Source organism: Dendrobium catenatum, unplaced genomic scaffold (assembly GCF_001605985.2).
Source record: "Dendrobium catenatum unplaced genomic scaffold, ASM160598v2 fragScaff_scaffold_71, whole genome shotgun sequence".
Lineage (NCBI taxonomy): Eukaryota > Viridiplantae > Streptophyta > Magnoliopsida > Asparagales > Orchidaceae > Dendrobium > Dendrobium catenatum.
Window position 1 is genome coordinate 2,232,533 of NW_021318533.1, and position 22,701 is coordinate 2,255,233.

Genomic DNA, 22,701 nt, shown 5'->3' on the forward strand with positions numbered 1-22,701 from the left:
GATATGATTATATATAATAGTATATAGTATAATGTGGTAGAAATTAATAGAATTAGAGATAAAATTATAATTTTAAAAATTGATGTTGATATTAAAATTATTAATATCATAAGTTTATGTTTCTCAAGTTAGTTTGGATATGTGTTCAAAATTAAATTTTAAAATGATTTAAAAGAATTAATACAAAAAGTAACTCTTAAAGAAAGTATTTTATTTGAGGAAATTTAAATAAATATGTTGGTAGAGATGTATACAGTTTTAAAAGTATTCATGATGATTATGATTTCATTGTAAGATTATATTAGATTTTTTTAGCTTGTGATTTTATTTTTGCTAATATCTTATTTAAGAAAAGAGAAGAACATCTCATCACTTATAAGAATAGACATAGTAAAACTCAATTTGATTGTTTTCTTATAAGAAAAATAAATCATTTAGATTACAAAGATTGTAAAGTTATTTTGAGTGGAAGTTTATGTACTTAACATCATTTATTAATTTTGGACTTTAAGAAGAAAGGGGTATAATATGAAAAATAAAGTAAAATATTATCATAGGATTAGAAGGAGGTATTTAAATAACTCTAACAAAAATATTTTTAAGAGTAAGATTCTGATTGTGCATGAGAAAGATGATATTTTGTGAAAAAAGTAGCTAATAATATTAATAATGTTGCAAAGGATGTGCTTGAAGTATCAAAATAAAAAGCTCATATTAGCAAAAATAATTATTGTTGCAATCAAAATGTGCAAGAAAATATCAAAAATAATAATAAAAAAAAAATTATACAAATTGCTTTACATGTAAAAACTCAAAAAGTTGAGAAAGATATAAAGGAAGGAGTCTAAGAAAGTAATATGTGATGTAAATAATTTAGTTTTTAATGATTTATATAATAGATTAGATACTCAGAAGAGCGAAAGATGTATGTATAAGTCAACTAAGCAAAGTGATAGGAGAAGCAATGATTTAGTTCAAGTGAAGTGCATTAAGAGGATACAAATCAAAAAGTGCATTTATTAGAAGAAGATATTTATTAAAGATGGATAAGATATTTTAATAAGTTTTTCAATGAATTGTAAGAATACAATTGATTTTAGTGGCCTTAGCATCCCAAATAAAAATAAATATTTTTGTTTTTATCGGCATGTTAGTAAAACTGAAGTTTAAGAGGTTTTAAAGAAAATGAAGTGTGGAAAAACTATTGGACCTCATGCTATTCCTATAGAGGTGTGAAAATGCTTAGGAGATGAATGAATTTTTGGCTTACAAAATTTTTCAATATTATTTTGAAAACTAAAAAGATGTCAAATGAGTAGAGGAGTGTGTTGATTCCTATTTTTAAGAATAAAGGTGATGCGCAGGAGTGTGTGAATTATAGAGGAATTAAGTTAATATGTCATACTTTAAAACTTTGAGAGAGAGTTATTAAGCATAGGTTATGACGTGATACTAATGTTTCTTAAAATCAATTTGGATTCATGTCGAGTAGGTCTACTATGGAAGCTAAACATTTATTGAGAAGTTTGATGGAGAAGTAATGTGAAATTAGGGAGGATCTACTGATATTTATTGATTTAAATTTAAATGAGAATTTAACACTTAACATGACACAATGGAGAAAAAGAATTCATGTAGCTGACCCACGTAGTGCGATAAATGTTTGTGTTGTTATTGTTGAGCTTGATTACTTATCAAATGAATCAAACAAGAGCTACTAATGAATGATGACCTTTTTTGAAAGTCTTAACTAGGAAAATCTTTTGAAACAATTTTTATGTTAGAAAAATATAAATAACAAAGATATGATATTCATCTAATATGTATTGGCCTTATAAATGTATATGATCATCACAAAGATTGATATATGTTTATATCAATGATCAAAATTGAGTTTTTGTCAATTGTATTTGTTATGAAGATGTTGACAAAATATATTCAAAGTGAGGTGTATTGATGCTTATTTTATTGTTGATAAAATTTTAATTAGCAAGACATACATTGAAATAAGCAAAAAATTATAATATTAAATAAAATGATTAGAAAAAAGCCTTAAAATTATGCTTATTAGAAGAGTTATAAATAAATTTAGTATTCCTTTCTTTTATTGTCTTGATCGATAACTCTCTCATAGTCTCATGTATGTCTTCTTCTCTCCACAAGCTTGTGTTTATGGGATGGTCAAACTACTCTTTCTAGGTGTCAAGGCTCTATTTATAATGAAAAATAAGGAATGAGTTTAAAATACAAAAGTTATTAGAAGATTCCATAAAATATGACAAATTTTCTCAAAATCAATAAATAATATTTTAAAAATATTTACGTTATACAAGGAACTCCAAAAATATTTTAAAAACTTTTAAAAAATGATTATCCAAATAATTATATTTAATGAGGAAATTTGAAAATATCACATTAAAATTTTATCTTATTTTTTCTTTGGCTCCACAAGATTAACAAATTCATGATATATATGATAATTGTTAACTTATTTGAACTTTTACATGGCTCAAAATGATAAATATTTGGTATGTTATAGAATTGACAGAATTTATAGTGCACTCATAAATTTTGAAACTTTTATGTTGGCTAAGATTTCATTTGGAATAGCTTTCTTACTGTTTTCTAAAATAATTTTCTACTATAAAAATTTCTAATTAAAAAAACTAACTAAAAAACTGTTTTAGAAAGCATTAAGAAAGTTCTCCCAAATAAAACCAAGGATTTCATTTAATACAATTTTTTTATTATTTTCTAAAGCAACTTTTTAGAACAAAAATTTCTTATTCGTGAATTTTTTTAACTAAAATTTACTTTATAAACCAGTAAAAGCTTTTTCAAACAAAGCTTAAGGTTTCGTCTGGGACAGCTTTTTTACTAGTTCTTAAAGTAGCTTTTTAGTATAAAAATTAAAAATTTTATATTAAAACCTGCTTTAAAAAATCGTAAGAAAGACATCCCAAATAAAATTTAAATCTTTCAATTTATTAAAGAATAGTAGAAAGGTTTAAAAAGCATCTCTCTTAAACCCAAATGGAAAGTACTTAAACAAGATAGGCATAACCTTATAATTGTCCTCATCTTCTGTTTCTTTTAAAGAGAAATTAATTTAAAACATCAAAACACAAATAATTTAATGAATTTATCAATTAATAAACAAAACAAATGGTTTTAAATTTAGATAAATTTATACATTATTTTATTATAAATATATAATAACCCCAAACACGTGCACATTTGAAAGAAGAATGTTTCTTTTTACCTTCTAAAATGAGAGAAAAAAAAAATCCCCATACAAATCCTCAATAAACTGTCATATTTTAAATAATTCTAAATATATAATAAATAACTATTCTTTTTGAAAAAATTTAGATCGCTGCCAAAATATTCTTTTAATGATATTGCACAATAAGCCATAAGATGCATCCAAAATATGGTGCCAAATAGTAATCCAATATAAAATCTCAAGACAGTTATGAATCCCATTGGAATTATCAATTTCTCATAGCTTTTGTACAGTAGTAATTTTAACCTGTAATGAAGTTTTCAAAGCACTACAGTAACGCTATCACATAAATATAAACGAATAAGCACAAAAAATGTATTGGTACAATGAAAAACTTCGATTTTTTTTTTTCAAATTAATTTGTACACTTGCTATGGTGCAATAGGTGAAACTCATAAAAAAGAGTTCTGGAATCAGATCAGTATAGTTAAAATGGAAAATAAGATGCCTTATTGCCTCATAAGAGAAAGACATAGTCCATCTTATGTGATATCAAAGCTAACTACTCTTGGAGAGATTATTTCGTGCGGACACCGGACGGTACCGCTTGATACCGAGTGGTCTCGGTACCAGCGCTCAGTAGAGCTCGGTACCGCGCTCGTTGGTACCGGTACACTTTTGGAGAGACGTGTCACATTTTATTGGTCTTTGAACGACGTCTGGACTCCGCACCGAATAATTTGTCCTAATTAATTAATCTTGAGGATGTAATTACAGCATAGAAATAAGCAACTGTGGTGCTTTTCTTGTGTGCAAATTGAAGAAAAGATTGCTGCATCTTTTACTATGAAAAGATGAACAGTTTTGTCATCTTTATTCATACATATCACACATGCAAGTTTCAAATCTAAGACTTCTTGATTGATAATCAAAACTTCCGCCATGAAAAGTTAACAGGGACCAGCACTTAGCTCAATCTGCATTGACTCTTTCTTCTTTAACAACTTGTGGCCGGCCTTGGGGTCCAACTGATGTGCACAGTGACAGAGATATTTACAGGTCTGCTGATAGTTGTGGCAATAAAAGAAATGCCAATAAAGACAAAAGCCAAATAGGAAGAGAATAGTAACACAAACCATGATCACAACGGCAAAAAAACCATACTGGCAATAATTATTTGGTTTCACTTTTGTCATTTGTGAGACAGCCCGGTAAACCAAAAAGAAACAAGCAACTCTACTGGAGGATGGAAGTGATTTATGTATAAAATTCAGTAAGCTAGATCCAGTAAGACCAATTGGATGAATTAAATTGCCAGGACAAATAATTACATTTGAAATTTTGGATTCATTCAAATCTGGCTATTAGCCCAAAAAAGGAACACTCAATACGTTAGTTAAGACAACTGGGCAGGCCATGGAACTCTAGTGAGATGACGCTTTGTATTATTTAAAGACTGCCAGCCAATCACTGTGTTTACAGGTTATAGTTTTTTTTTTTTCAAAAAGTTTCATATAAGCATTAGATTTATGAGTTTCAAGGATGGTATTCACATATACGGAGTATCGAAACCATTTTTGTTCAGTTAAAGCCAGAAATGAGGCAGTCATGGTGGTTAATTGGCTCCCAGATATGGCTGTCAATCAATGCATTACTAAATAAAGTACTTATAAGATCCTTATTTTAAAAGCACTAGGAATTTTGCAAACAATTCAATTATTAATTTCATTTCGAGCAAGATTCTATATTGAGAATGGTGTTATGACAAATCTCATCACCTTCCCCACCCCTACTGTTTCCCATATCAGCCACGGGTGAGCCATATGAGGGATGTGGGGGGTGGATGAATTATTCTGTGCGGATGTTGAATGCCATCCATAACCCAATGGAAATGCGCCACATCACCTCCTACTCAATACCGCGGCTCAGTACTAGATGACGTGGCTGCACCTGATTCACCTCTGAACGGTAAACTGTGTCCGGTGTCTGCACAGAATAATCTCTCATGGCGTTGGTGGGGGTGTTTATTCTGTAACTATAGTAACTAAAGGTGTCATCATACATTACCCAAAAATTGACTTCTACAATAAAAGCATTTCTGTACAGTATAGCCAGAACAGCATGTTTCATGCTATAGTGACTAATGGCATTTCTTCCAATGAGACCTTTAATGATAGTTTCAAGGAATAGCAGAAGATGCAATGAACTAAATAACAGTAAAACCACAATAATGTAGTGGGTTTGCTGTGCTGAAATATAAAAGGAGAGAAGAATCTTAGGTACGCTGGGTGCATGTTAATGGTGGTTCTGTGAAATTCTGTGTTGCATGGAAGGAGTCATTAAAACAACTCTGGACATTTTCCACTTGAAGGAAGAGGGATAAGTAAAAAATAAGTGGCAAGAGATGCCAAACTAGTGGCATTCATACTAAAGAATGTTTCTCATAAGACATACTATTTTCCTCTTTTTCCTTGTTTTCCTGAACTATTGAATGTACCAGTTGAGTTTGATTGCCACCAATAAATAGACACAGGTTAAGAGACATTATTCAATATTTCATTTTGGATTAAGTGGCAAGAAGTTATTATCATTACACTCTTTCATTCCATTACAAACATTTAAATGAAAGTTAAGCTAAAATTAAAGTTCCAGCAGTACATTACAAAGCATTATTGTGTTCTGTACCATGAACATATACCTACAAACATGTAAACCACATAGAACCTAGCAAAGAGACTTATTAAACCATGAAAATGAGTTCTCCAAAACCTTCTTTAGCTTCTTTTTGGATGGCTTTCTTACTGCTTCTTAAAGCAGCTTTCTAGTATAAAAAATTTAATTTTAAAACTAGAAAGCTATTTTAAAAAGCAATAAAAAAGCCGTCCCAAAGGAAGCCTTTGTCACTCCTAAGCTCAAGCTCTATAACACGCCGTTTATAAAAGCACATACATCCGATGTTTCTCCTCAAAATTTTCTCAGATTTTAAGCTTTGTTTGATATTCAGATGGTTATGATAAGAACCTTATTGAATGACCAAATGTGATCCAACACAAAGGAGGTCCGAAGCAAGTTCTATATTACTTACTCCCTCAACTGATAGAGTGATAGCATCACATCTAAAATAGTACACCGTGGTGTCCAACAATAGAACCGTTAAGATTGCCATTATTCGAATTCCGAGCTTGCAGTTTCATTCCATATGGTTGGATCCCATAAGATGACTGAACTAAGTGAGCATCATCAGGTGATGCACTGAAAGCATTAGCTACCTCATTAGGCTGCTTTGAATCAACTACCACCGAGAATTTTTCGGTGTTGCCTGGAGCAGTTGCCGAACATGATTGCATGGTAACAACGGATGGCTGAGATGGGGAGGGAGGTCTACTATCTTCCACATTAACCATTGTGATGTCATGTATGCTAGCTCTTCTCTTATCTTTGGAACCAGAATTGAGCCTGATGAAATATTTTTGTGCATGGCTGGCCACTTGGGTAGGAGTCCTAGTGACAACAAAATTACGAGATATGTTTCTCCAGTCTCCTTTGCCATATTTTTTAAGACCCAATAGAAATCTCCTACAAAGAATTAATGAATAGAAATGAATATCCAATAAAAACTACCCAAATTCTAGCAGTTTAAGTAAAATTTCAACATGAATTATAACAGTTCAAGTCCTAATCAAACAGTTTTTTGAATTTTAAACGCATAAAGAACTTTTTTTTCTCTTTCACCCACCCCACCGGCCGAAGAACATATCTCATTGGAGCATTTAAGCAAAAACTATGAAGACAGTGCGGAGAAAACTAAATAATTATTAGCAATGAAAGAGATGGATAGGATTGAGCAATACTTGTGTTCTTCTTCAGTCCAGGGTACTCCCTTTTTCCTCTCATGATCTGTAAGCCGGCTGCCTGATCTCTTCACACCGATAGAATAAGCCTGTTTCATGTCATCAAAGTCATTGCCACTCTCCCAATCCAAAGTGAACGATGAAGAGCTGTAACCAGGGAAAGGAACAAGACCAGCTTCTATACAACTCACATCTTCCTCCAAATCCTGGTAATGGGACATTACATCCTCTACTGTCTTCCCAGGAATCATACCAGCCACCCTCATCCATCGATCAGGCGTATCTCTGTCAAAGTGGGCGAGTGCGTTCTCAAATAGCTTGTTCTCCTGCTGAGTCCAATTCCCATTCTTCTTCTCCCCAATAAGCCAATTGGAATAATTGGAGAAATAAGCAGGACTAAGAACTTCCATTAGCGAAATCTCTATCGCCAAAAAACTCCACCAGTTTTTTAGGTCCAATTCAAAAACATAGTAGAGCTTGGTCTCAGATGCAAGGGGAGTGGATCAAAGAAGAGCAATGCAGAGAGAGTAATAAGTCTTCCACAAGGAATCCAGAGAATAACCAACTCCAAAATGTTGAAAGGAGAAAGTTTGTCCACCAGCTTACAATAATCTCGATAACCGGAAGCAAATAAATTGCAGAGTTTGAAGAAAACAAGCAAACAGAACGTAGAACCCTAGAAATCCAATATGGTAATTAGATCTGGTACTCGGCAATCAAGAACCACCGGAAAAGCAAGCCTACCACTTCGAGCTCAAAACCAATAACCCTTCAAAAATCCAGAAAGCCGCCCTTGGAACAAGACCGAGGACCTTCAAAATTCGAACTTTAAGAAGATGTATCCAAAAGTCTGCAAAATCCAAGAACAGAAATGAGAGATGGAGAAGAAGAGCGACTGCAAATAGAACTAAGCTAGAGGAAGACAATCTGCAGAGAATATCATGAAGGAGAGCCCTTTTAAGTTCCAACCTCTCGCAGGAAGCTGCTGGTGGAGGGTAGGAGAGACGAATCACAGAGTCATCGAAGAGTAAATTAATCAGGATTCAGAGCTTCCCCCTTCTCTCTCTCTCTTTCTCCCTCATTTCATTCCTTTTTCGGCTGTTTGGGATATATAAAAAAAAAAGCAACAGAAGAGATGGTGGATTCTGATTGGACCTCGGTGGAGTTTTTTTGAGTTGTGGCCACTCAGCCTCTTAAAGCTTAAAAACTAAGCTCATTTTGGTATATTGGTTCAGAATTATCTATATAAATGTTAATCATCTGAAGTCCGGAGGTTTAGGGGATAATTAGTCGTTAAAACAAGATTAAGGAAGTTTAATGATGATTAACTTGTTCTCTCATGCACCTTAATACGCTTATACGAATTCCTTCTTAGCCCTTCATTAATATTGCACTATGATAGCCAATCACGGCTCAACTACCCAAGTTGGCCAATGGCTATAAACTAATATTAATTATAAAAAAGTGATTATAAAACTATAGTGAAGAAAATAAATTTTTCAAAAGTTGTTGCATATTTTTTTTCTTTTTTTTTTTTATTTTTTTTTAAAAGCTGTTGCATATAGAAGCTTCCTAACACAAATTTTAAAAAATAATAATAATAAATAGTTACTAAATAGAAATTATGGTTATAATATGAAAAATAAAATAATAAAAAAATTATCTCAAATGAATGATTTTAAAAAAAAATCATAAAATAGAAATACTAAATTAGCAAAAAAAACCATTATTAATATGAATAGAAAGATGAGTTTCCAAATACAAGCAAAAATCACATAGTAATAAAAATAATAATAATAATAATCATAGAAGAAACTAGCAAAAGACCAAGAAGGCAGGTTGACTTTTTGATTGGAGCGAATCTTTCCAAATTCAACCCTTTCCAAAAAAAACCTTTGACCTGCTTTGAAGATTATCCACCCATTTGTAGTGTTCACAAAGAAAATATTATTTCAGGTTGATGAAATGGTGTTTGTTTCAATTTATTAGTCCAGTAGGAGACAGAAGAAAAGGTTGAGAAGATTTTTAGAGCCTGATTAGATGAATTAATTACATCAAATATTGTGGAAGTCCTTAATTGTAGATAGTTCATTATTATTAGTTTTAACAAATTTGAAAGAAATTATGTGAAAATAATTATGTAAATGAGCTTAGGCAGGGGCGAAACCAGCTTTAATTTTGAGGGGGGCAAAAATATAGCACAAAAATAATTAAACATTAAAAAATAATATTATATATCTATACATTACGAAAAGTTTTTTAAAATAATTAAGCAAGAAAAATAAAGAAAAAATGTGCAATTAAACTGTTATTAAAAGCATGAAAGAGAATATTAAAACTAAATGTGAATAAATATATATATATTTTAGGACAAGTTAGGACAAAAGAGGGGGGGCAAAAAAAAATTTAAGGAGGGGCAAAAAATTTTTTTACTCTCTTATAATTTTTTTTTTTAATTTTTACTCCTATAAAATTTTTTTTTTTTTTTTTTTTTGAGGGGGGGCTATTGCCCCCCTAAGCTCACTATAGTTCCGCCCTTGAGCTTAGGCCATCTTCAAAATACTCATTTTACACTCCAAAATACAGCAATTCATCTCCAACTGAACTCCATCTTATAACATCAAAAAAGAATATACCAGATATATTTTTTCTCAAACCAAACTCTAACCGAACAAAATGATGAAAAATATGACATTAGTGAACAATGCGATGGCAATATTGATGTCGCACTGTTCACTTGGCACAAAATACCGCTGAATTTGACATTTGGTTGGAGCTCGAGGTGACTACAAACGATCATTTAGTGTTCAGTTGAAAATGACCTTAATGCGCACACATCTGTTTAATTAAAAAAATGTTGAAGCAAAGCAGTACCACTACCATAACATTCTCAACTACCAACAAAGATAGATATTTTTCTTAACTTTAAGCTCTACATGACTAAGGTTTCTTTTTTGCTTCTTTTCAGTAAAAAAATTCTTTAAAGTATTGAAAAAATAGTGACGAAAAGTTATCCCAAATAAAACTTAGATATGAACGTATCAATATCCAATATTTACATAACAATCTGATCATCCCATCTTCCCATAGATTTACACAAATTTATATTTTATTCATGTTTCATTCGCATACAACAAATTGGCCGTTTGAATCTGTCATTTGCGCTTAAACAACACTAACAAGTCAATTCGAACTTGTTAATAATTATTTGAATTATTCATATTGAACAAAACAGATTTAAAAAAAAAAAAAAAAATCGCAGCCTGAGATCGACCACAAATACAAGAATGATGATATTTTTATATAGAGGGTTAATTTGGACTTTTTACTTTTGTCATTTGGTTATTAGATTTGGAGGCATTTTAGAGAGTCATTTGTTTTGGGAATAATCTCAAAGGAAATTTATATGGATATTGAAATGACATAAAATAGTTTTTGTGAGAAGTTTTTTATTGAACACGCTGTGATGAAAGTAAATATATTTTCTTGAAAGATAGAAATAATATTTATTCGTGAATACAGAATAAAATATATATAAGTTTGAGGTTTAGTTTGAGATGGCTTTTTTGTTGCTTCTTAAAACGACTTTTTAGTAAAAAATTAAAATTGAAGAAGCAACAAAAAAGCCGTCCCAAACGAAGCCTGAATGTTCGCTATATAATTCTCTAGACAAGAAGATTTTTAAATGATATTTTTTTTATTCTAAGATTTGGCTCATCTGGTGATTAATTTTGATATCAAATTTGAATTTTAAGTTTAAGTTGAGTGAGTTATGAGACTTATTTTTCACAAAAAAAAAAAAAAAAAAAGACGGAAAAATTTGGAAACAACATATTCGACTTTATATTTCAAAAAAAAAAGTTCCTTTTTAAACAATCAGGCATCTGTCTCATCTTCCTCCATCCAAGTGTCTATCTCATCTTTCTTTGGTGATTGTCGGGTGGAGTTCGCTTGTGGGTCGAGTTCGCTAGATAATAGTAATTCTGAGACTTATATTCTTCAGAGTTTTTTTTGCAAAAGGTATAAAAATATGATCTTTGTCAAGGAAATTTATGTTCTTTAGAGTTTTTAAAGTGGGCTTAGCATTGTCATTAGAGATGCACTCTTAAATTGAGTGATATTAGATTAATATAATGATTCATTTGCTAAGATCTTTTTCCCAACTTAATTGTTTACCTATAACATCAATTTATTTTTCAACAGAAAGCAACAGAACCAATGAATCATGGAGCCATTAAAGCTAACTTTTGGCTTTCTTCTGCATTCAATAAATTAAATTAGGACTGAAGAATCTAGCCATTCATACTAAAGAGCAAAACAAGCTAGCTTTAAGTCAAAAGTGTAGAGCTTTAGTTTCTTCTCAAAGCATTGAGGGAAAGAAGATTGATGGGTACTTATACCAATGCTCTTAGAGTGAAGTGAGAATTCTATGTGACTGCCATGGGAGCGTTTTTCTCGCAAGCTGGTTTTGTGAGGCACATTGAAGGGCCTGAGACTTAGCATCCGCTGAGGCAGATAATTGTGGTTCATTTACCATGAATTGCTTGATTTCTTTCTTTTTTATTTCCTTTTTCTTAGATTTTTTTTAGGTTTCTCATGCCTTAGGTTGTGAAAACAGAGCATGATATATGAGATTTTTACAAAGTATTTCGAAGAAATTAAATTTGTTTATATAAGTTTAACATATTTTTCTAATCAATTTAAGATTAGTTTTGATACGTACTCCAAAAACTATCTTGCTCGGGCACGAATCTTGATGCAAAATCAAGCCGGAAACTTAAAAAATGAAATCAGGGACCATCTGAATTCCAATTTCAGCGAGCTTACAGTCAAACTGAGCGTCTCGGTATATTCTAGCCCGCAACAAGTTTATTTTTTTACAAAATAAGATTAATCAAGAAAATTGAACTAGTTGGGCATGTGAGTCCCCTCTATAATTTTTTTTTGACTTTGCCACTGAGTTATATCATCATAATTAAAGAAATAAGTCTTGAACTTATGTTATCATTCGGATAATACCTTTAAATCTTGATCTTATATATTGAGTGATTATGAGGGGCTTATAATTTTAAATTTTAATGAAGCTAAGGAAAACTAGACTTTGACTATACAATCCCACCAATCTCAAAGAATGTAAGATGGCATATATTATTTTATTGAAGAATTGAATCTTAAGACTTAACCATTGAAGGTTGAGTAGCACCGTGTGAGTGTTAATACTAGTCCTCATCTTCCTCCTCAAACTAGATAAGTAGTTTTTTTTTTTATTTCAAACTCCTTAGATTTTTTAAGATTCATGGTGGAATCCAATGATAAGATAGTCTAAAATAATCATTACATCATGATAGAGGTTATGACATAAGAAAGAAATATAATCATTGTATGTGCATTGATGTCTATCTAAATGAGAAAGAAGGGCTAGGATTTTCAAGACAATCACCTAATTAAAAGGCCTCTGTTTATACAAGAGTAATAAAATCTTCACTTAAATAAGATAAAGGTGCTTCGAGAAGTATGAGTTTCGACCCCTATCTAGTGAGTGTGTTGATCAAGCTCAGTTCAGGTCCAAATCAAATATGCATTCAAATGTAGATTAAATTTAATAATTTCTACCTATTTTTAGCTTGATTATTTCTGTTAATAGGCTATACATGCAAGACTAACCAATAAAATTTCAACATAACTATATTAAAATGCCCATGATGATTACATTTATTATATATTAAATAACTTTTCTTCTTATTTAATTGATCATTTTAAAATCATTATCATTATCCAAGTAGTTTGAATAATATGCTACTATTTTAAACTTCAAAGTCATTAGATTACATAATGATTTAGGTATGTCATTTTGTAGAAAACTTTGTCATTCAATCCATTATTCTTACCTAAATACATTCTCACTAGTTGATGCAGACCAACACTAGAACCAGTCATGAAGCCCTCATGATCGGCCTTAATTTTATGCCAATCCTAAGAGCATCATAGCACAATATAATTTTTTATGAAAATTCTAAGAGTACTTTTACGGATTTGCTGATAAACTATAATACACTTAATCAAAAGGTGTATCAATTGAATAAGCCTTTTAAAGTTGACATATTGTATCCCTCACTATTAGAGATGCATAGGGAGCTAAAATGCCCATCCCCTAACTCTTATAAATACACCCTTATTGGTCAAATTAAATGTGAACTTTTTCCCGTTAAAACTCACTTTTTTTCTTGTTTGAGCGCAATAAGGAAAATAATCCAAAGCTTGGGTTGAAATTCTTTAAAGTTCTCGATCGATCTAAAGTTGTTTCTAGCTCAAATCAATTACAAATGTAAATATATGCATGTCGTTGAGCTTGTTTGAATTGATTAATATTTTAATTAATTTGAATTTTGCTCAAATAAGACTTGACTCATTAGTCAAATCATTGAGTTTGACCAAAGCTCAATCCAAAGTAAGAAAATCAACAAAATTTTTAATGATCTTCGATTATAATTTAAATTCAATAGACACGATTATTTTTTAAATAAACTTTATTCAATAAAAAGGAAAGTACATTGACAGACCAAAACAAGACAGATAAAGAGTCAAAACTAGAGAAAAGGGCAGACCAACAAGACGGACTCAGTAACTGCTACAAACAATAACCCCTTATCAACTAGGCAAGGGTCATCCATTGGAGGTAGAGACAATGTGCCTACCCACAAACGACAGAAGGTCACCAAATAAACAGAGGAGAGTACAAAAGGAATAATACATCAATCCGCAAGGCAAAGTCGGCCATCCAACGGACAACCAAGGTTGCCAACGAGCCACAGCCAACAAGGGGGAAGCAAATTACAACCATATCATTGTCCAAGACTCGGTCCAAACAAGAACCACCCGAGACAAAACCAGCACCATGAAGCCAAAGACACCAAAAACAAACATTACCTCAGACATTCCAACAGCTATCAAATAGAATCCAACGGCAGCCAACCCAAACAAAGAAATCCATAGCAACAGAGAGAAAGACTACTAATATGATTTTTTCCTACCACGTTTACCCCTCCCACGTAAGGAATCTTTAGCAAAAGGATGGCCAATCCTCAAAACATACATATCATTTGACTAAGCCCAGGTTCACCAGAAACTTTCCCAAATGAGGAAACAAACTCTTCTAACCAATCAATTTGATCCAAACAACTACCCTTCAAGTTATCCTTCAAATGAATTTTCAATTCATCATTGGAGATAAGGAAGATCAGGACTTCAATAAAAGGTTCTCCATTTAGTTGCATAGGAACAAAAGACAGAGTCGGGTCAGATGTAAGAAAAGGAGAAGCATTATTATAGTTTCATTAGGTGATACATCAAACAACACCTTGTTTCTAATGCACAGATCCTTTTCCACAACCATAACCACATCATCTAGAGGAGGCTCAACAGAAGAAGGAAAAATATCCAAATTAACATTACGTTGAATCTCTTCATGCACAATAGAATCCAAATCCACAAAAATACAATCTACCTTCTCCGGAACAATATTCCGGGAGGGCAATTGGTTGGACAAAGCATTTTCCACGACATCCATAGTCACTTTATCCAAATGAACTGCAACCCCTTCAAGCTCCATTTTATGCACGGTTAAGGCAACATCACTATTTCTGCTAATACACGTACAAGAACAATGCCAGCTACAGTTACATTATCCCGATTCCCCTGAAATACCCGGGGTTGAAGCTTAGAACATTCTTTCCTAGAATGACCTACAACTTTACAATACTCACAAAAGGATGGAAAATCATCCATCAACATAATTTGAAAATAACCAAATTTCCCAGGACCCACCCACACCTTGTCAGGATATCGTTTCGTAATATCAAGTTCCACCAAAATTCTAGCAACCGATGGACGAGCCCCCACCGCAGTGGCATTATATCAACACGAAGAGGACGTCTAAAGAAGGAACCAAAACCATGTAAGATACGGGGAGAAAAGAAATGTGGCCGTAGGTTCGAGAAAGAGACCCAAACATGAACAATTGAAGTTTCCTCAGAAATGTCCACAATTAATGCAAGCCAAATATTTTCAATTAGGTCTTCTGCCATATTCATTATGGTTCCACTTCTAACCTCTGAGAGCACTAGAGTGAACTCAAACTGATAGCTCAAACAAAGTTTATACGAGCATTTATTTAACAAAAAAAGATAAAAAAAACTTATATCATGAATGATCTCTTTCATTAGCTTTTAGGAAAGGTGCTAATAAGAGATACCTTGAGGTACCTACAAGATTATAATTTTATAAATTCTTGAAGGAGCTAGCTCAACACTTTTTTCATTAGATGGACTACATTTACTTGCATGGCAACACATACTAACAATAAAGAATTAAAAAAAAAAACAATTAAAAACTTTAAAAAATACACCCACAAATACAAAATCATTAGTGCTCTACATACTAATAGTTCTTGAGAGTTTGGGTGGCTTTTTAAGGGTAAATTATTCTTTACGGACGCCGAATACAATCTAGAGACCAAACAGAATGTGTCACATCACCTCCGTTCGGTACTGCGGCTCGGTACCACGCTCGGTACTGTTGACGTGGTGCATTATGATTGGTCTCCGAACGATGAACTGCGTTCGACGTCGGCACAAAATTATTTCTCCTTTTTAAGACACCCCACTAACACTTTGGAAGGTCACTAGGAGGTGGCAATATTGACTCATTCACCCCAATCCCATTATCCACCACAAATGCCATCTTAAGACCCCAAGTCGTGTGCACCTCAAAATGACAATGCAAGAACCAAACACCTGCAACATTTCCTCAATCAGTTAGAACAACAAAAAATAATTACAAATGATTATAAATAGTTATATCGTGTAGCTCCAACAATTATCATGGAGTACCTGGGTTATCTGCTCTGAATCTCAACGCCGCCCACCCGCCCGACGGAACTCCAACAGTATTCCTTTCGATCGGGTCAACCAGATTAAAAGCAGACGGTGAGACCTTGGGATCATAGTTCCCAACCCCCTTCCCAACAACAAAGAAATTGAACCCATGTAGATGTATAGGATGGCTCTCAGGCGCAATAATCCCCGTATCTTGCAACACAAGCTGCACCGTCGAATTATACTCGAGTCTGTAAATTCTGGTCCCGCTCATGGTCTTCAGATTACTCGGTCCAGCTCCCGTGTAATTAAACGCCACCGGTGGATTCGCCGGGAAGTCAGCCGTAAACACTCCCGACAAATTGAAGAAATGCGCCTGTAACAGCGAAGCACTCGACGGCATGACAAAGCTAACATTGTTTATTGCCGCCACCACGCGGCTTCCATTGACGCAAGTGGCGCAGGGGTTCACTCCTAACCCAATCGTGAAGAGAAGGGAGTGGTCAATCGTTCTTGGGACTTTGCAAGGAAAGTCTTTTGAATTGAGGCTACGGAGAGAGTTGGAGAAGCTGGTGGCTATTGGAGTTGCGTTTCTAGATGGGATTTTGGTGGTGGTGGTGGTGGCGGAGGTGGTGGAAACAGAACCCTCGTAATGAACGGTGGCGGTGGCGGTTTTGTTGTCGACTGCGACTACCATTGTGTCCATGAAAGGGGAAGCGGTGATGAGGTATTGGCTGGGGGATTTGTTGGTGGTGAGGAGGATATTGGTGGTTTGGCCTGGGGTGATGACGAGGGTGTCGGTGGAGAAGGGTTTGGTGTAGATGGCGTCGACTTCAACCACGGTGAGGCTGTGGCCGGCGATCTTGAAGAAGAGGTCTTCGTTCAGTGCAGCGTTGACGATGCGGAGGAGGTATGTCTTGCCGCTTTTTACTTGGAGCTTAAATCCATCTGCGACGGTGACGATATTTAGTGTTCTACAGACTCAAGTTTTTTATATTGAGGAAAAAATCTCATTCTGGAAGTGCTGCACTTTAACACTAACAATGTTTCTGTAATTAAAGCTAAAAACTTGTTAATTATAATTTAAAACATACCACTCTGTGAAGAATTGCAACTAGACAAAGGTCCAGGGTGGCCGTTAATGGTGTGAGCATCAGAAACATTTGGTGCTTGACCAGTTTTCATTGCCTGGTTGATTACAGCTTCTGTGTCAGCCTTCCACCACTCTCCTGTTGAATAAGAGAGGAAACATAGAGGTTTTAATTGAATGCATAAAACTGCTTTAGAAAACAAAACTGACACAAGCTAAGGATTTGTTTGGGACGATTTTTTTATTTCTTAAAATAAAATTTTAGTATAAAAAATTAATAATAAAATCGTCCTAAATGAAGCCTAAGCCTAAATTGGATCTTTGTAGGGATTACCTAAGATGACAACGACCTCCTTGTAGGGTTGGGAGAAAGGATAAGGGACATTAGGCTTGGGCTTGATGACAATGGCGCCATGGACTGTGACCCTTAGCCACAGTATGTGGGCGTGGTACCACAGAGTGCCTCTTTGCCCTGTTATGGTGAAGTTGTAGAGGTAGCTCTGGCCGGGCTGGATTGGGCATTGGGTGATGTACGCCGGGCCGTCCGCCCAGCCCGTTCGAAGTTGTCTTACTCCATGCCTGTAACCATCACCATTAATTTCTGTTTAGGATTTGGATTCGTGTTACAGGTTAGAAGAAAAAAAAAAATAGTAAAAGTGAACTCATCCTACCCTTCGGGTGAAAATTTTATAAGAACTGTGATGTATAGGGTCATTATACCCTATATTAGTGTATTGGAAAATGCTTGTCATATAAATATGGGTGATGTAGAATATTCTAATGCAAGCATATCTTATTCACCAAACGCATTAAATTTTATGATTAAATTATTTGTCTGCATTTATTGTAACAAGCATCTATGACTTTCAAGAACTTGGTCTTGAATGAAGAAAAAGTTAAACTTGAAATAAGTCTGCAATAATGTTGGATGATTGCTTCATGTATCCATCTAAAAAAGTCCTTGAAATTCTAAACAAGTTTAGATCTCAATTTTTTTATAAGCAAATTTTTTTTATTTAAAATATAGTAAAGATTTTGTCGCATATAACTCCGAATCCTCACCCTCTCAAAGAAAAGCAAAACATTATCACTAAGGCTAGGAATGCAAATGAATACAATCCAGGCCGAGTCAAGGTTAAGTCCAACTTAACTCACTCGCATAATAACTAGCTTGAACTTGATTAGCTCAAGTTAGCTCAAGCTGACAAGAGAAAAAAAAACAAGCTCAAGCTTTATACCCACCAGCTTGAGCCAAATTTGAAGGTCACAATTGGAACTTACTAGATAAGATAACAAAGGAATCAACGGTGAAGAAGTCTTGATGAGAAACATCGATGAAATCGACTATTGGAAGAGAGAAGAATGCATCAAGATTTAGGTTTGTGAGGGGACAATTTCTCTAAAATTGGATTATATAAACCGAGATTTAAGTTTTTAATCAAGCAGCTCAATGAGCCAAAGAGTTGTGTCTAGCCAAGCTCGAGGTCAATGTTGTATAATGTAATAGCTCAAATTTTAGCTCAAGCTTATTGCTCAATAAGCTAGAACTTGTGAGCTCATTTGTAAGTTGAGTTAGTGCCAGCTCGTGAATTAGCTCAGCTCATTTACACTCCTAACTTAGACAATCAAATCCACTCAATCATGATAATTAGGATGACAATTATATATTTGCTTTATAACATGGATTACATATATCATCTTGTCATTACATTAAAATACAAATTATTTCTAATTTAGTTTATATGCTCAGAAAATCATAAACAAATATATTTGTGTGAGTAAAGAAGCATATTAGATAGGCAGAGCTGCTGACCAGTGAATGGTAACGTTGTACTTGACTTGGTTGACCACATTGACGAGCACATTGTCCCCTTCTCTAGCATAAAGAGTTGGGCCTGGATATCGTCCATTTACCGTGACAATGGGCTTCGATGAGCAGAGCCGAGAAGTTTTCTGCATAATCACCTGTTCATTTAATGTCAACCTAATTAAAACATAACGTTCAATTATTGAGGAGACTACAACTTTTTATAAAGCTGATTATAAAACTGTTATGGAGAGTAAATTTTTTGAAAGTTGCAGTAGAAAATATCTTCTTAGCATAAAGAATTCATGAAAGCAATATGATTGCGGTTTGAAAAATAATATAGTAAGAAAACTGTCCAAAATGAAGTCTTAGTAGTGTTTAAAGCTGATTTCGGATATAAATACTTTACATTGAAGTTGTACTGACGAGTAATGCCATTAGCAAGCACTGGAAATAAGAACATCACAAGCAAAATTGTATGAACTGATGACTCCATTTTCCCCTCAATTTCCTCTTCTTAGAAAGAGCACACTCTCCTTCTCCACCACCAGCTCTCTAGCTAGCTTTCTTCTAATCTTTAAGTGAGAAACTTGAATTTGGTTTATTGAGGGAAATGGGAGGGGAAATTACAATTAAAAGCAATTGAGTGTTGTAGCTGTAAGGTCGCTTTTGATATTAGGTGAGTTAGATGAAGCTTCATCAATAAGGTTTTGGTAGATATAACCAATTAATCCCCCTTCTCTTCCCCGATTAATCCCCCTTTCTCTTCCCTTGGTCATTTATTTCCTCTAGATTTCTTGATTCCTACATAAAGCTTTCTTCCTTTTTCATTCTTGTTAGAACTCTCGACAAATGCTAAAAAGGTTTTGGTTAATGGATATATGTTGTAGTTTGTACACATTTATCGCATAATGTTATTTTAATTCTATTTAATGTAGGTGGAATGATGAGTGTAATTCAGTGATATGTATTCTAATCATTTCATGGTCCTTTTGAAAGGAATAATGTTATTTTGTTTGATTTGAACGGTTCAAGTGCTCATTTGGTTGCTTCAAGTTAGAGAAAAATATTTGGTTGCAGATCATCACGGTCGTTTGTGTATAACAACCTCTGTATTGTAACACCCTGTTTGTCCCCTCTACATATTTTTTTATGAAGGTGTGGCTATTTCGTTTAAACGTGGCTTGATCAAATAAATAAATAAAGGCACCCTTTTTATATTATGAAGCCTCTTAAGAAATAAAGTTAAACTTTTAAATATGGAGGTGCATGTAATAGTAGGGCTTTCATTAGAAATTTTAAAGCTAAGTGTGCTCATGTAGGAACATTCCTAAGATGAGTGACCTCTTGAAAAGTTACACCAACGGAACAGAATCGAGAGTCTCTTAGGCCAAAATGGACAATATCTCGATGGTTGAGAGACAAATTGTATCAGAGCAATACACCAACGAAAACACAGAAGCTCTATCTTCAAAATCCTATATGTCTAGTAGATGATTATGATTTGCATCATTGATTCAAAACCAAGAAATGGAGGGTGATAAGACATTCCCATCCTTCCTTCACCAATACAAATCATGAATCTTCATAAACACTCATTTGGTAACTTGTGAATAAAAAATATGATTTTATTTTTACGTATTTTATGTGTAAAATCAAAAACAGTATGGGGTTTTGAATATTTCCATTTTAGTTGGTCTCATTGTAAAAATTTTTGTCTTAATAATTGTTGCATATTAAAATACTTGTGAAAATATATATATATATATCTTTAAACATCTTAGCATTGTATGAAAATGTTGCGAATTCATAAATTTTTTTATATGAAAAAGAAAAATCATTGAATTTGATTCTATTGAAATAATTTCACTATAGTGATTTAAGAGTATAATGATCCATTATTCTCCACTTTCAAATGGGGTTGCAAAGCTTGAAGAATGGGGCGCCTTGTGCTTGTCTCGTACAACCATGGTGGAGAATGTTGGAAGGTGGTGGCGCTGAAAATGGATAAATGATTGGCAATGATGGAAGTTTGTATTGGTTAATAGAGGCGATAATTTTGATATCAAAGAATTGAGAAATTATTCCGTGCGGAGTCCTGACGGTAAAAAATCGTTTGGATGTGAGTGTACACAGTGTGTACACTGAGTATAATTTTATACATAATTTAGTTTTTTCATACACAATGTGTACAAACACTGTGTACACTCATATCCGGACGGTTCTTTACCGTCCGGACTTCTCTAAAAAATCTTTTATTAGCTCATTTGAATGCTCAAAGTTCCTACAATTGGACTTGTCAATCATCACATTTTCATCTTTAAATATGATTATTGTCAGTTCTCCTTTGGAATATCAATATGCTACTCATTTGATGGTCCTACCCAACATATTAAAATCTTAAACATAATGCCTGTAAATACAGAGATTGTTTTGGTTGTTTTTGTAAAGATTAGCAATAATTGATAGCTTCTAACTAAAAGGTTTGACCATGCACTCGTTTTGGTTTGTTGTTAGATGAGTCACATCACTAACAGTTGGGGGCTTTAGCTTAACCTTCACGACACGTTGGCCTTTGAAAGAATTGCTCTTACGTACCAATCTGACATCGAAGTGATAAACCAGCAATGTATTTGGCTAATGAAATTTCAAGTGCACTCTCGTACATATGAAAAAAAAGAAACCGAAAAATAATCTTGAAATTTTTTTTCTCCATAACTTTTTTGCTTGTATGAGGAATGAGAGGTTTCATATTCGCTTCTTCACCTTATAGAGAATGAGTATTCTCTTGTCGCCATCTGATTCCATTTGAAAAAGGAAATTCCTTTGATATCTCAAGGTGGGATGAATCTTGAGAAGTGGTGTTGATTCTAAGATTAAGATTTTATTTGAGGTAGTTTTCTTATTGTTTTGCTTTTCAGATTTTAATCACAATTTTTATTTGATCGTTTCTTTTTCTCCGCTTTTAAAAAAAATTATGCTAGAAAGTTGCAAAGGATTGGAGCACTATGATGCTAGGGGTTGGACACAGTGAGGGAGATCGACGAGGCTCGTGGTTGTGAGTTTTGGGGGACCTATGGGCTCACAGGGTCGGTAGCTTCAGCACAGTGGTTGGAGGAGGGGATCAGAGGCTTAAGTTTGGATCAACGACTGTGTTGAAGGGTTTGTTGACAGGATTGATGGGAGTAGATTTTGGTGAGTTTGGTTGGAAGGTGGAGATTAAGAATGTGAAGTGGAGGTTAAAAATGGGAGCTTTTATTGTGGAAGCAAGGGAGGAAGTGCGGGAGGAAATCAACGGGATAGGAGGTCACGAAAGAGTTGTTTTGTGGGAGTTTGTGCGAGAGGAAAACAGACGAGTAAAAACCAACAAGCCTCATTCTCGTTCTCATTTTATCAATGTGAGCTGACTTGTCGCGTAAGCGGGATTTGAGTGTGGCCTGCTCTGATAACAACGCCGAATTGCATAACTATGGCAAGATTTTTGGCAAAAAAGCAAGGATGGGATGCACCTGAATTGTAGAGACTTTGGCAGGGGTATTTTATTATTATCATTATTATTGTGTTGAAGTCAACAACGAAGCAATAAAAAATCTATCTCAAACGAAGCCTAAGTTAGAAGGGATTGAAGGTCACAATTACTCATCTATAGATTTGGGCTTCTGGACATCAGCTCCAATGAGCCATTCACTCTTGTAGGAATTTTTATTTTCTATCTCCATGTAATCGTAAACTGATAAATTAGCAAATGATGCATCTCTTCTTTTATCGTAATGTTATGGGAAAATAAAATCTCTAATATGACTCATTATCTTAGCAATTCAATTGTAGTCATTGATCATCATGGTTTGGCTGCC

The 22,701-nt window shown here is 33.8% G+C and overlaps 2 protein-coding genes across 3 annotated transcripts; both read right to left on the bottom strand.

Moving 5' to 3' along the window:
• Positions 1-6,183: 6,183 nt before the first annotated feature.
• On the bottom strand, positions 6,184-8,208 carry LOC110094156 (transcription factor DIVARICATA). Of its 2 annotated transcripts, XM_028695584.1 has the most exons (4): positions 8,047-8,208; positions 7,822-7,927; positions 7,078-7,753; positions 6,184-6,802 (listed from the first exon to the last, which is right to left on the bottom strand). In XM_028695584.1, the coding sequence occupies exons 3-4, from the start codon at positions 7,485-7,487 to the stop codon at positions 6,343-6,345; spliced, it is 870 nt and encodes a 289-aa protein (XP_028551417.1). In that variant the 5' UTR covers positions 7,488-7,753; positions 7,822-7,927; positions 8,047-8,208; the 3' UTR covers positions 6,184-6,342. The 2 variants fall into 2 exon arrangements, with proteins under 2 accessions (XP_028551417.1, XP_020674980.1); XM_020819321.2 differs by having other exon boundaries at positions 7,078-7,927.
• A 7,170-nt stretch (positions 8,209-15,378) lies between these two features.
• Positions 15,379-19,268, bottom strand: LOC110094164 (laccase-22). Its single transcript, XM_020819328.2, has 6 exons — positions 19,257-19,268; positions 18,854-19,005; positions 17,375-17,619; positions 17,045-17,179; positions 15,966-16,898; positions 15,379-15,869 (listed from the first exon to the last, which is right to left on the bottom strand). Exons 2-6 carry the CDS (start codon positions 18,997-18,999, stop codon positions 15,739-15,741), a joined length of 1,590 nt encoding a protein of 529 aa, XP_020674987.2. The 5' UTR covers positions 19,000-19,005; positions 19,257-19,268; the 3' UTR covers positions 15,379-15,738.
• Positions 19,269-22,701: the final 3,433 nt, after the last annotated feature.

Excerpts from the sequence above, each read along its gene's own strand:
- LOC110094156 (XM_028695584.1), bottom strand. The coding sequence starts at position 7,487 with ATGGAAGTTCTTAGTCCTGCTTATTTCTCCAATTATTCCAATTGGCTT. Across the intron at positions 6,803-7,077 it reads TGGACTGAAGAAGAACACAA|GAGATTTCTATTGGGTCTTA; the intron begins GTATTGCTCAAT and ends AATTCTTTGTAG.
- LOC110094164 (XM_020819328.2), bottom strand. The coding sequence starts at position 18,999 with ATGCAGAAAACTTCTCGGCTCTGCTCATCGAAGCCCATTGTCACGGTA. Across the intron at positions 16,899-17,044 it reads TTGCAATTCTTCACAGAGTG|ATGGATTTAAGCTCCAAGTA; the intron begins GTATGTTTTAAA and ends TCACCGTCGCAG. Across the intron at positions 15,870-15,965 it reads ATTCAGAGCAGATAACCCAG|GTGTTTGGTTCTTGCATTGT; the intron begins GTACTCCATGAT and ends GAAATGTTGCAG.